General features: G+C 54.9%; 1 protein-coding gene across 4 annotated transcripts; it reads right to left on the bottom strand.

Annotated features, from left to right (window-relative positions):
* Positions 1-439: 439 nt before the first annotated feature.
* On the bottom strand, positions 440-10,042 carry LZTS3 (leucine zipper tumor suppressor family member 3). 4 transcript variants are annotated; one of them, XM_036009623.1, is made up of 5 exons: positions 9,893-10,042; positions 5,393-5,617; positions 4,378-4,854; positions 3,185-4,051; positions 440-2,834 (listed from the first exon to the last, which is right to left on the bottom strand). In XM_036009623.1, the coding sequence occupies exons 3-5, from the start codon at positions 4,834-4,836 to the stop codon at positions 2,136-2,138; spliced, it is 2,025 nt and encodes a 674-aa protein (XP_035865516.1). In that variant the 5' UTR covers positions 4,837-4,854; positions 5,393-5,617; positions 9,893-10,042; the 3' UTR covers positions 440-2,135. The 4 variants fall into 4 exon arrangements, with proteins under 4 accessions (XP_035865516.1, XP_028379519.1, XP_028379516.1 ...); XM_028523718.2 differs by having other exon boundaries at positions 3,248-4,051; positions 5,394-5,617; XM_028523715.2 differs by having other exon boundaries at positions 5,435-5,617.
* Between the last annotated feature and the right edge of the window lie 4,027 nt (positions 10,043-14,069).

The following is a 14,069-nucleotide window of genomic DNA, read 5'->3' as shown; positions in this document are numbered from 1 at the left end:
GCAGGCTGCATGTAGCTGCCCTGCATCCTCTGCCTTCTGGCCAGCAGCCTGCTGTCTAGATTCTGGGCTGGAACCAGCTTGAAATGCTTTGGGCGACATTCAGAAGGCCCTGCTAGGCAGAGATGGGGAAGCATGACTCCTCCAGGGCAACATGGAGGAGCTTGGGCTTTGAGCCAACCTCCTGGCACAGCCCAATGAGCACCTTGTCTCATGCCTCCTCTGGGAAATCTGTTTATTCCAGCTTTGCCCTCCACACCTCCCTCACCTCCAAAGACACAAACAGGCCAAAGAATGCCACTCAAGAGGCTTTCTCAATTTTATTTCTTTGGGAAAAGAAAACAAAGTCTTTCCATCACATATGGTAGAGATATATATTTATATATATATTTATATATAATTTCTTTTGTGGTTGGAAGTCCCAAAGCTGAGTCTGTTCATATTTTTTGTTTTTCTCTTTTTCCTACTAATGCCTTCTCTTCCCCCTGCCCCTCTGGCCCAGACCCAGGTTCTGGGGCAGGTGCATTGAGGGGTGAGCAGAATGGGCAGTGATTGCCACGATGGCCCCCAACCTAGTTGAGAGATCTGGTGAGGGCCACCGGAAGGGGCTGTGCAAAGAGATAAGAGGCCACACAGGGGGACACTTCTGCTTTCATGGGGGACACACAGCTTGTTAAACAGTCACCAGTCATGGGAGGAGGCTGGTCAGGGGTTAGGGGACTTGCTCACAGTAGTTGCCAGCTCTCCCCACCCTGCCCCCAAATCTATTCTTGGGGGTGGGAGGAAGAGAGCGAAGAGAGAGAAATATGAGGACTAAGTGCCAAGCCTCCTCCAATTTTTATTGCTGGTGAATTAGAAATTTGCCTTTCCCTTCCTATATTGGGAAGATGGACTCTGAGGGCCCACAGAGGAGAAAGTCACATTGCTGTCCCAACCCCCACTGATGGCCATGCCAAGCCTCCCCTGGGCAAACAGTGAGCTACCTTAGGGCCCTGGGGAACCCTAGTCCGTGTTCCTCTCAGGTCAGCCTTGTTCTTCAAGGGCAATCACAGGCCCCCTCCCCGCCAAAACAAGGGCCTCAGGCTCAGGCTTGGGGCCAGTGGAGCTTGGAAGTGGGCAGTGCACCAAATATCAAGCAGAATTTTCTATTGGAAGAAAGGTGAAGTTTGGGGGGAAGAGGTGGCCTGGGACAATGAGCTGAAAGCAGGAGGCTGGGGGAATGGAGAGGGGACATCACAGACACTCATGACCTCAGGAACTGGGTGAGGGGAGTGCCTGAGAGGCAGGTAGCACTTCATAGCTGTAGTTAGAACCAGATAGTGGCCCTGGGTGGGGGGTCAGCCAGGCAGATGAGGCTATTGCCCTTGGATCCTGGCCAGAAAAGAGGGTGTGTGTGTGTGTGTGTGTGTTGGGGTGGGGGGAGCTTAGAAGCCTCCAGGTGACCCTTTCCAGAAACAGGAGGGCAAATCTTTCCTGGGCACTGAGCCTCCAGCCCCAGCCTCTCCTTCCCCCAACTCGTACATATGGGCACACACTCAGGACAGAGCCAGGCTCTGAGGCCTGAGCCCAAGAGACCTTGGGGGGAGGGGCTGGGCAGGTAGCCCTCTCAACCACAGCCAGGCCATCTGCTCCCACTTGTCCTGCCAATCTGCCTAGGGAGGAAGAATAGTGCAGGAAGGAGAGAGGCCAGGAGCCCAAGGTCTATCAGTTTCAGTAGACCCCACGCAGGCCCCCTCAGGCTACATGGCCTAGGAGGTGAGCATGAGAGCATCACTGGACACACCAACAGTAGCAGCCCAGACTCATTGAGGGGCTGGGCGGCCTCACTGCACGGCACTGCGGACCTGCTGCCTTTATCTCCAACAGGGAGTGCCAACAAAGGGAACCTGGGCCCACTAGCTCTGCCCTCCCCATTACCTCCTTGGGAGGAGGGTCGGAGTGGGCTGCCCAGAGGGGCAGTGGTAGAGCTAGGAGGGCACTCAGTGCAGGGAGGGTAGGGACCTGGTCACAGCTGCTTTGAGAACCTCTTTGGTCTGGGGATATGAGAACGATGGGGAAGAGAGATGGTGGGAGGGAATACTGGGGACTCTGGCCTTTGACAGGACATTTGTCAAAAGTCTGAATGCCCAGGTCAGGGATCAGATTTCTGTAGATTCAATGCGCTCCAGGCGGGAGGGGGTCCAGGCTTTCTTCTCCTCGCCGTGTTGCGGGGTGGGTGTGCTGGCACCCCCTGCGGCCCCGCGCTCCCGCAGCCGCCGCTCCAGCTGCTGGTTGCGCTGGTACATCTCCACATAGCTCAGCTGTAGCTGCTTCTGGTACTCGATGACCTTCTCCTTCTCCTCCAGCCACACGCGGCGCTCCTCTGCGAAGCTGGCCCCCTGGCGCTCCCGAGCTCGCCGCTCAGCTGCTAGCTCGGCCTGCAGCCGCCCCACCTCCCGCCGCAGGGCCCTGGTCCCACTCTCCCCGCCAGCATCCACCTCCCCATCTAAGGAGACCAAGGAGGCAGCAGCGGCCACCCCGGCCTGCCGGCGCATCTTGGCCTCATCACTCTCGCAGGTGGCCAAAGCATCCTGTGGCTCAGTGGGGTCCACGGGGGTCAGTGCCGGCTTGAGGCAGGGAGCTGGCAACTCGCCCTCGGCCAGCTCCAGGCTGGCCTGCTTGCTGCTGAAGGAGTCCCTTAGGCTGAGCAGCTGCTCCTCTTTCTCCCGCAGCGAGGCCCGACCCTCCCGCAGCTGGGAGCGCAGCCCCACAATCTCACTCAGCTTCTGGGACACATCGGCCTGCGAGTCCTTCAGCTGCTGCTTCAGCAGTGAAATCTCTCCAGCCTTCTGGCACACCTGGGTAGGGTGGGTGGGAGAAGCCAGGGTGAAGGCAGAGCTCTGGGCACCCCAACCCAGCCCCCATATCCAGCCCCAGAGGTACCAAGCCTCTCCAGGGCATCAGACTGGGCGGAAGTGACACACTGGGCCCTCTCCTCAAACTCAGGGCATATATGGCCAACCCTATCCAGCCCAGGGGCAGCTCTAGTCCTCACAGACACTCCTAATCAATCTTGTGGGCCCCCCCCCCACCCCTCCCCTGGCAACTTTCACTCCCCTGGTGAAAATGGTGGCCTACTGCGCCAGGTTTCTCCAGAGGCACAGAAGGAAGAGGAGACAGGGAGAAGGCCCAAGCCCCCAGCCCGTACCTCCCACTTTGTTTCCTCCATCCGGGGCAGAAAGTCGGCCTGCTCCTTCTGACAGGCGGCCACCTTGTCCTCGAGCTCTTCCCGCTGTCGCATCAGCCGGGCTGCCTCCTCTTGCAGCTGCTTCTTGTCCTGCTGCAGCCGCAGGACTTGCAGCTGCAGGCCCTGCTGGGCACGCTGGGCACGGCGGGCCACCTGCTGCAGCTTCCCGCTGCAGCCCTGCCGCAGCTCAGCCAGCTCCCGCTCCCAAGCCTTCTGCCGCTCCTCTAGCACCTGGGCCACCGCCACCTCGCTCTGCTCCAAGCTCCGTCTCAGAGCTGCCACCTCCTGCTCCTTCTCCCACAGCCGCTCCTCTAGATCCTGGATCAGAGCACTGGGCGAGGGTGGTGAGCAGGCTGCAAAGGGCAGGCCTCCACCTCCGCCCTCTCCCGATCCCAGGTGGCTGGGCCGCCCCATGGATGAGGATGACCCGCTCTTGCTGGAGGCCCTCCCACTGTCAGAGGTCGCCAGGTCCTGGTAGCCCGACCCACCACCGCTGCTGCCACTGCCACTGCCACTACCATAGCTGGCAGTGCCAATGCGGTTGATGTGGCTGGTGGAGGCACTGAGGGGCGCCAGGTGCTGGCTATAGCTAGAGCTGTAGGTGGGCAGGCTTGTGAGTGAGTTCCGGCCTGAGTCTGAGAGGCCGCCCCCACCCCCGCCCGCTGGGGTCATGGTCCGAGACTTGTCTAGTCCGCCCTTTAGGCCACCAGGTCCCTGTCGTCCCTCAGGGGTCCCGCTGGTCTGTGGGGGACACAAGTTCTGCATGGAGTGGAAGTTCTTGGGTACAACAGGCTTGAAGGCTGAAGGCCGAACTAGCGGCTCTGAGCACTGTGTAAAAGCAAGGGAGGGGAAATGGACATCAGGATGCAGCCTTAGCCTTGACCCCAGCCTCTTCCCTTTGGCCAAGACTTTGCAGCCCCACCTCCCAAGCCCATTGATCACCAGCCCAGGAGTCACTCAGGGCAGGGTCTCTACCTCATGGCCCACCCAAGCCAAGTCTTTGCCCTGGACACACCAGCTGGACTTGGCCCCCAAGGCCCCACCCTCCAAGCCCAGCCTCCATCCTGATACCTAAAACCCAAATTCCAAGAAGGCCCACTTTGTCCTCCTCTCTGGACTACCTCCCATCCCCAGAAAAAGACCCGGGAACTGACCTGGTCTAGCTTGCCAGAGGTGGCCAGGAGCTTAGGGGGGTGGCTGGGCTCACGATACTGTGGTGGGGCCTTGTCACTGCCACCGCTACTGCTGCTGCCACCACTGCTGCCCACCACATTGCCACAGACATCTGTATGGTCACTGCCCCGTAGCTCGCCATTGAGGTAGAGGGAGTTGGCGAGAGCTTTATCCTCAGAGGGGTAGCGGCCTGGCCTCTCCCTGCTGCCCCCACTGCCACCAGCTCGGGGGCCGGGAAAACTGCCCTGGCTGCCCCCACCCCCTGTGCGGGTGCCCACGCTCTTCATGGCAAACTCCTGGGCATGGGCCACTCCACTGCCCACACTGCCCATGGCCAGGCGAGGGTCAGGGGGTCCGAGCTCAGAAGGCCGAGGGGCAAAGGCCAGGAGGGGATCCCGCCCCGAGTCAGCGCGCACAGGCAGTGTCTCCAGCTTCGCCATGACTAAACCGGGGGGTCACTGTGGGCATAGGTGGGAAAGCAGAGATCAGATCAGTCAGACCCACACCTGTGCCCACCACACCACACCACACCCGGCAAGCCAGTCCCAGCACCACCACACCCTACCTCTCAGAGGCCCCTTCCCTACAACTGATACAAGAACTCCCTGACACCCAAAGTGAAGGAATGGGGCAGGGGTAAAAGTGGTAGCTTGGTAATGGGGGCTGCCTGTGGCTCACATGACAAGGCCCAAGCCCAAAACCGCGGGCACATCATGCCCTCCCAGCTTTGCTGGGCGCTGTACTCCCCTCCTCAACACCACCTCCCCCACGGGCCTTCCAGACACAGTGGCCCCCTCAATTCTTCACTGCAGCCTCCAGAACTTAGGGTTCTTTACCCTGGGTCTGGGCCCCAACACCCCAACCTCACGGGCAGGGAGATGGGGTTGGAAGGGGACAGCAACATCTGAATCCAAGAGGGACCCTCAGAAGTTCAAGTCAGGATAGAAACCAACCCCTATCCAAAAACTGTGGGTGGGGTCCTTCCCAGCGCCCTAACCTAGGATGTTGCAGTCGAGGGCAGAAGTGGAGGATCACTACCAGCGCAGGCTCCTCTCCTTGCTTTTCCAAGGGGGTGGGGACCGAAGGTCCTCAAGCCTGGGACCCTCCAGGGCCCGGTCTGCAGGGGCCAGGTGCCTCATTCTCGCAGTTGGGGCTCGGCCCGAACCAGCTTCGAGACTTTGGAAGGGCCAACAGAGCCATCTCGGACTGTAGTTTTCTTCTCTGTGAAATGGGAGGAATGAAGGACCTACCTTGCGGAGCTGCCACGATGCCAGCGGCTCTCAGACGAAAGGAACCGAGCAGCAGCGGACTGGTAGTCTTGGGCGGCAGGGGCAGGAGCTGCTTTCGCAGCGCGCCTCGGGGCCACCACGGGCACACCTCGGTCCCCGCGGCCCGCCTGGGACCGCGGCTGCAGCGGGTGACCAAGGAGCCCTCCTGGAGGTCTTCTCAAGTGGGCAGCACGGGGGCCCCGGCACGGAGGGCCCCCTCCCCGCAGCCGGCACCTCGGGAGCGGACCCCGCGCCCGCCGAGGACGCAGTGCCGCTAGCAGCCCGCGCCCGCGGAGCCTCCCTCGGGGCCTGGCTTGCCCACAGGTGGGCGGGGATGGGCGGGGCCTGCGCACCCAGCGGCTCCGGGGAAGATTCTGCGCGGGCCTAACTCCACCAACAGCCATCCCCCCACTACCCCCAGCTGAGAATTCACCGCCTCCGGGAAGACTTCCTGGATTACCTCCCTTTCCCACTCCCTTTGGACCTTGACCCTTCTCAGTGCACCACGAAGCCCTCGGCATCCCTCAGTGGGTGTGCGCCCCCACCCCCTAAGGCCAGCCCACAGGAACAGGGCCAGCAGGGCGAGCAGGGCCTCGGGTTACCTGTGCTCAGGGAGGCCCTGCTTCCTGGTTCCTTTGTCTCAAGTCTGCACCTGGGTTCACCTGCCTCAGCGATCTGAATAATCCAGCCTGGCAGGGGCGCCCTTCAGGCCCTTACCTCCTACTCCCACCAGAAACCAGGCAGGGCGCCTTCCTTTACCAAGGTGAAGGGGTCCAGGTGGCACCCCACAGCCCCTTGGGCATTTCTCAGACTGTCTTCTACTCAGATACCCACTTCTAATGTTGTGTCCATCCTATCAGGCCCCAGACCAGGGGAGCTGGACAGAACTATTGCCCTTCAGGTGTCTTCTGGCCACCACACCTGGAACTATGGCCCTAGTTGGTTGAAAGCCCACCACCAAGCCAGTCCACACTGCCTTTGTGAAATTCCACTCTCTCGGCACCTGCTCCCTCCGTGTGGAGAACAGCACTTTCCCACCCACCTCCCTGGGCCAATCTGTCCTGTTTGGGTTTGGGCGCAAGAGAAGTGCAGGATCAGCAAGTGCAGACCCAGACAGAGTGAGGCCCTCTTTACTTTGGTGGGTGCCCCAGGTGCCTGCCTCCCATGCCTCGCCCTAGTCCCTGCTTTGCTTCCACTCTTAGCACACGCCAACATGGCTACCCCTCAGCTCAGACATCCCCCTCTCACCCTAATCATGACCCCCTTTTCTCACCACCCCTAGTGCAGTGTAGGGAGCAACTGAGGACTGGGAGGATGGAGACTGAGTGGCGTGAGGCTTGGAACCAGTGGGAAGGCCTGGGCAGGATTTGGAAGGAAAAACTGGCAAAAGTTCATACAGATGGGGCTGGGGGGGGGGGCAAAGGAGGATCTGGGCTGGGGCAACAGGGTGGGTGTGACACATTAACATGACAGGGGTAGAGTATCTGGGGGAAGTAGGTGCTTTGGGGAAGACCAGAGAAAGCTCTCTCTCACATCCTGGATACAGAGACTGGAACATCAGCATTCAAGGGCAGTGTGGGTGGGGCCAAGCAACTCCTTAGGGTAAGTAAGCCCCAGAAGCCTGGGAGGCAGTGTAGAGCCAGGAAAGCCAGGAAAAGGTAAGCCTCACAGACCAACAGGGGGCCTTGAAGAATGTGGGTGCAATTCTGGTATTAAATGGGCTGGGTAGAACTGGGACTGGTGAATGTGCCCTGGGTTTGGCGGGTGCAAACACCACTGGTGCTTATGAGAGAACGGTTCAGACAGGTAGTACAAGGCAAAGCCCGACTACAGGAGAGGGGTCTGGCGGGAAGATGGGAGGTTCCCTGCTAAATGAAGGCAGTGATATAAATGGTTTGGGATCCAAAGGCTTTTTTCTAATTTTAAAATTAAATATGGTAGAAAGCTGAGTTTGTTGATGTGCCAAAGGAAGGCTCCAATAGTGAGACTGAGATCTAGGCAAGGGGGCTGTGCCACAGGCCCGGGTATGGGCGTGAGCAAACCTCAGAAGCGATCGTGTTGATCATGGGAGTGATAGGGGATAATAATGTTTGGGAAGGTGCTTTGTACACTACCAGGTGCGATACAAGCAATACTGGTACCTTCTCTGAGGTCCAGGAAAGAAGAATCTGACCATAGGTTGGGGCTGCTCACATGCCGCTCTGCCCCACTGTTTCCCTAGAGTGTGTGTGGTCCCCACCCAGGCTCAGATACCCAGAGTCCTGGGTGGAAATGAGGTCCCAGGACGGTCTCCTGAATCTCTTATACTCATGCTTTACCTCGGAATCCTTCACTGCCAGCTCAAAGCAGCTCCACCTCAAGCCTCACTCCCCAAAGAGCTTCTTAACATAATTCTAATCTGTCATGGTTAACCCCATGAAAGCATTCCCTACATCTTGCCTGTTCCCAGTTTGGTTCCTTAAAACCCCAGAAGGGAGCTGGCAGGACAAGGAGGAGCATACGTTTCCCTGGTAGGCAGAAACTGAGTTGAGCTTCACCTATGGGTCAGAGTCCCGAACTGGCCCCAGTAGCGAGTGTGGTCTGCAATGGCAGCCTGATAGCAACAGCTCAATAGCCTGGATGGCATCTGTTGCCCGACTCTATCTCTGTCTCATAGACCCTTAGTGCCTGGGACATTACTTACAGCATTAGCCATCACAAAGGGGCCAGGGACTCTATCTGTGGGTTACATGGGCAGGTCCCTCTGACCTAGAGTGACCACCTAACCACTCCCTACCTGTGTCCCTCCCAAAGTTAGGTACACTCCATCTTCTCTTGAGGGGTCTCAGAGGTCCCAAACCCTGGCCATTCACCTCCTAAAGATCTCAGCAACCCCTCCTGTCAGCAATTTTGCTGGGAGCTCCTCGCTGGCCTTTCTTCCCCTCCACTCCCTCCCCCATGAAACTGCCAGGGGATTCTTTCTAAAGGGCAAAGCTGATCTTGTCCCTGCTCTGCCCAAATTCTTCCATGAGCAGCACCAAGCACAACAGACTAGATGGAGATCTGGAGCCTCAGCTCCAAGTATAAATTAGGGGTGGAACTGCATGCAGGCTATTTTACCTCAGGTTCTCACACTTACCTTATAGGAATCTTAAGAAGTATGTGTACTATGGGTAAAATGCCTGGCATTCCTCTCAGCCCCGATCAGAGCACAGCTTGCAGCAGGGCCCCCGAGGCCTCTCCCACTGCCCATCCTACTTGCCCTGACCTGAGCCCCTCTCCACTCCACACACTATCTTTTCCCAGATCTCTGTATCCATCCTGCATCCTTCAAGGCCCAATCCAAATGCTGGCTCCCAGGATAGCATCCCTGATTGCCCATGGCAGGAAGAGGTCTTGGAGCACTTGGCTCAGGCTACTGCAGGCAGATTTCACTCTGAGGCTTCCCTGGCATTGGCCTGTGGGTGCCGGGGGGACACAGATGGCAAAGTCCTGGGGGTCTCTGGACTCTGGCACTACAGAGATGCACAGAAAATATGTGTAGGATTGCTAGTGATGAGCAATGCAAAGAAGCAATGAATCCAGACAGGAAAAATCAGGAAGGTCTTCTGGGAAGAAGGACTAGGGAGAAAAGAGATTGGGGGCACTGTAAATCTTTGGGGGGTGCAGAGGTCTCCAGAACTTGTTTGGGATGTGTGAGGGGGAGATGCATCTTCCCTTGGAGACGAGGGAAGGGAGCCCATCCCCTAGATCCTGGTTCTGATGAAGCTCCTGTTCAAAGACTGTGGGGGCTGAGAGCGTCCCCCCCAGCACACACGCGCGCACACACACGAGTCTCCTCGCTGAGGGGTGGGGGTGTTCGCCATTCACCAACAGCCCACGGCCCGCAGAGCAGCAGATAGAGACCCCGAACACAGGCCATCCCAAGAATGTGCCCGGGGGTCTCTGAAGTGGGGGAAATCCCGCTCGCACCTCCCCACCAACGCGTGTGGCCCCGGGGGGCGGGGCGCAGAGGGAAGAGGTGACATAATCCGGGCCGCACCCCCTCCGGCCTTCACAGCTCCCCAGGCCAGACGAAGCATCCATGACATCATCGGCCTCATCTCCATTCCCCTCCCCCCTAGGACCCCAGCAGCGGGACGCGCCCCCTCCCCAGCTCCGGGTCTAGTAGGACCAGCTTCGCGGTGCAGAGGGCACAGCGATAGGTCGGAGCCGGGAAGGGCGCCGCGAGTGGGCCTGCCTCACTTACTCGCTGCTTCAAGGTCCAGAGTGGGGTCTTCGGAACCGACGCCACCGGCCCGGCTGACTGGTGCAGCCCGAAGCCCGCCCGGCGGGGCGCGCGGCGCGGGCCCGGCTCCGCTCCGCGCCCTCCCCGCTCCCCGCCCAGGCCCCGCCCACCCGCAGCTGCGGCAAACGTGGGCCCGCCCTCAGGCCACGCCCCCCAGGACCGCCAATCCTCGGCCTGGGGCGGGGCACAGTGCTTTACCCTTTGGTCGCTGCGTCTCAGCCCGCACTTGGGACCCCTCTGTTTCACCCACTCCACGGCCCCACGAGCCAGCCCCGAGCTCCTCTGCTTGTCGCCTGTTACCCCTAAGCCCATTGGGCTCTGCCCCCTAGTCTCTCCAACATATTCAGTGGGACCACGCCCTCCCTGAACCCCACATCCTGGGCGACAGGGAGGAGCCCCTGTGGTTTGGGGAAGGGGCTGCCGATGCAGAGCCGGGAGCCCCATTCCTCTCCCGCTCCTGATCTTCCCACGCGGCCTCCCAGTGGACACTGTGATACCCTGCGAGTCTGCAAGGTGGGGGCGGGGCGAGCTGTCACTGGTGGATCCGACCCCGCGGTGGGAAGACCCACCTCGGCGCGGGGACAGCAGGCGGGTGTGTGGGAAGCTTCCATGGGCTGTGACTGCATCCGTTCGCAAACCGAGCGGATTTGAAACTTGCTGCTCGGGAATACTCACCGGGTAGGGGAAAAGGCGGGCGACGGGAAAAGATACACATTACGGTCCGGCAGGATTTCAGCGCTTTTTCACCTTGTGCCCAGCACCTGGGACGAGGCCCAGCTCCGTCCCGCAGGCGGCATCCTGGGGTGAGAGAGTAAGGTGGGGACTTTCCTCCCTGACTCGAAGCATCAGCTTCCCGCTCACGTGCCGCACTCTTTGCGGGAGGTGCTCATTCCGCCTGGGGCGGCCCGGGAGGACTGCCTGGAGGAAGAGGTCTGCCTGGAACTGGGGTCTTAGCCTTAAATAGGGAATAAAAGCCAGCCAGGCCTAAGGTTCGGCGTTATCAAAAACCTAGAGGTATGAAGGGTTTGCCCTAAAAATCCTCAGTGCCTGAACTCTGGCTTGAGATTTAACCCATTGTATCTCCACTGTTATAGCTGATTAGTTTGATTATCTGACATCCTATTTTCTAGTTTTCACTTTTACTATTTCCTGTATTCTGAATTTCTCCATATTTGCTCTTCTATAGTATTTTGCAAAGCAGAAAGCCAGTTTCTTAATTCTCCTGATGGTTGCCTATAAGTTTACTAAATAAAAATAGTTTATATTTCAAATTATTAGTCAATGACAAATCATTTTTATGTTCCTCTTTATGTAAGGAAAAACTTAAGGTGCCTTTTCATCTCCGGGCCTGCTACCCTCACACCTACTTATATGTGTCCACTTAATCTAGGATGATAGACCCAGCTTTTTTTTAGTTTTTTAAGCCACTAAATTCTCTTTTCAGTCACTGTTTTTGGCGTTTGCCAGCCCTTTGTTTAATTGGTATCAATGTCACTGCCAGTTTTTTCAGACTCTAGTATTTCTTTTCCTGGCTCAGACCTGTCTCTCACTTGGCTGCTGATTTCAGGGAGGACTCCCGAATGTTATGTTCTTCTCAGCCTTCGTCCTTGGTGAGAATGTTTCCTACTGTACCCACAAACAGTGGTTTGACTGTGAGGCTCAAACTTTTCCCCTCAAAACTCTATTATCCTTATCCCATTATCTTTTGGCTTTTAAAGTGGTAGCAAGTATACCTGAAACTCTATACAGTTGACCCTTGAACAACCCAGATTTGAACTGCACAGGTCCACTTAAATGTGTATTTTTATCAATAAATATACTGGAAAATTTTTTGGAGATTTGTGACAATTTGAAAAAACTTGCAGATGAACCACGTGGCCTAGAAATACAAAAATAATTAAGAAAAGTCAGGTATATCATGAATGCACAAAATATGTATAGCTACCAATCTATTTTATAATTTGCTATCATAAAATATACACAAATCTATGAGTTAAAATTTACCAGAACTTGGGCACACGGAGTATACATGGTACCATTCACAGTTGAGAGTAATGTAAATAATGTCAAGATGCAGTATATATGTATAACATACAAAATATATACTAATCAACTGTTACCAGGAAGGCTTCTGGTCAACTGTAGGCCACTAGGAATTCAGTTTTCAGGGAGTCCAAAGTTATGTAAGGATTTTCAACTGTGCAGGGGCTGGCACCCCCAACCCCATCCCTCCATTGTTCAAGGGTTAACTGTAATTTTATAGGTCAATTATATCTCAAAACAAATGGTAGCAAAGCTGGGCCAGTCTGTTTTAGGTGAGCAATTTACCTGCTGCTTTTGGGAACTTTTTATTACCCTCACAATTGAACATTTTGCTAGTATAAGTCTCAGTGCAGGCCATTTCCTATTAATTTTCCAGAAATAGAAGGTTTTTTCAGCTAGAAAAGTTTTCTTCTAATATGTTCCTGTCTATTCTGTGAACAGATTGTTTTGGCGTTGTTATTTTTTTTCCCTCCTCTAAAATTATCACATTGGGTCACCATTGTCAATTAAATCTTTGTCCTTTTTCTCTGCATCCTGGGAGACTATCTCAAGTTTTTTTCATCATCATGTATTTAATTTTCTTCTTTTTCTTAAGATTTTATTTACTCATTTTTAGAGAGTGGGGGAGGGAGAAAGGGAGGGAGAGAAACATCGCCTGGCACTCAGTCCACTGAGCCACACCAGCCAGGGTATAATTTTCTTCAGAGTCATCAAGAGTACTCTGTTCTCTCCAATAATATATTTAATCCTGCTTATTTTCCTTTCATTTTAATCAGTTTCTACCCCACCTATCTTGATCTCAATCTCTATAGTTTTCTGCTCCTAGCTTTGAGAGGATATTCTTAGAGAATGTGGTCTTGCATCTCAAGAACACCAGGAAAATAAGAGACTGCCATAACTGATTCTGTGCTAATGTATATGAACATCTTGATGAAGTGGACCATTTTCTTGGAAATATACAAAAGAAAGAGGTGGAAAACATTATCCAACAAATATATCCAAAAAAGACTTGGGGCTCAGATGTTTCAATGAAAATTCTCTCAAACTTTATAAATAGATAATCCTCACCCTGTAAATCTGTAAGAGCCAGAAAAGTTAGAATGCTATTTCATTTTATGAAGCCACACTTCCTCTCACACCAATTCCAAATAAAGATAGTTCAGGGGAAAAAATTCCTAAATAAACTCAAGGAAATAAAATTAAATGTCATTGTAGGTAAAAGGAATAATCCGTGAGTTTGTTAAATAAGAAAGTAACAACCATAGATGCCAAAAAGTCATTCAAAAATCAGTATCCAAAAAGAACCCTTTTAATTAATCATAATTAATCAGGACGGTTGAAATTAAGATTCATTGGTGGTGCTACCTTGGCATCTGGTGAAAGCAGGAGGGGCCTGAAATGGTCTAACGGAAAGCTGCCCTAGCCAAACAGTTCTTTTTTAAAGATTTTGTTTATTTATTTTTAGAGAGAGGGGAAGGGAGGGAGAAAGAGAAGGAGAAAAACATCGATATGCCAGAGGTACATAGATCAGTTGCCTCTCGCACACCCCAAAATGGAGACGTGGCCCAGTCCACAACCCAGGCATGCACTGTGACCAGGAATCAAACCTGTGACCTTTTGATTCACAGGCTGGCACTCAATCCACTGAGCCACACCAGCCAGGGCCCTAGTCAAACAATTTTTACTGAACAGACCAGGTGCAGCTCCTGCTTATCTCTGAGTAGTGAGTTTCAGTTCTTTACCAGCCCATGGAATTACTCAAACAAGCCGATCGCTTCTCCTCCAGGAATCACAGGTTGCCTCACCTTCTTACTGCTACAAAGCTTGCCCCCTGTTTCTAGTTGTTCACTGTAGTCCTGAGTGGAACACATGTGTGATCCTGTGTGGCTTACGGTGCCCTCCTCCCTTGAGCTGCGAGGCCATGTAACTAATAGACTGCTGTCAAACTCAGAGGTCCGGTGTCAGGAATTGCACCTGGACATCACCATAATCCTAGGGTGGGAATTCTTCCCTTACCAATGGAGTAAAGGGGCAGTGATTAAAACAAGAATCTATCCTCTCCATACAGCCAGGAAAATAAAAAATAAGAAGCAAG

The sequence above is a fragment of the Phyllostomus discolor genome, chromosome 9, assembly GCF_004126475.2.
Source record: "Phyllostomus discolor isolate MPI-MPIP mPhyDis1 chromosome 9, mPhyDis1.pri.v3, whole genome shotgun sequence".
In the NCBI taxonomy this organism is placed as follows: domain Eukaryota; kingdom Metazoa; phylum Chordata; class Mammalia; order Chiroptera; family Phyllostomidae; genus Phyllostomus; species Phyllostomus discolor.
The sequence above is the reverse complement of the archived record's forward strand: the minus strand, read 5'-3'. Positions and strand labels throughout refer to the sequence as shown.

Coding starts and splice junctions, on each gene's coding strand:
- LZTS3 (XM_036009623.1), bottom strand. CDS start 4,836: ATGGCGAAGCTGGAGACACTGCCTGTGCGCGCTGACTCGGGGCGGGAT. Junction 4,052..4,377: donor CCTCTGGCAAGCTAGACCAG/GTCAGTTCCCGG, acceptor GCTTTTACACAG/TGCTCAGAGCCGCTAGTTCG. Junction 2,835..3,184: donor TGGAGGAAACAAAGTGGGAG/GTACGGGCTGGG, acceptor CACCCTACCCAG/GTGTGCCAGAAGGCTGGAGA.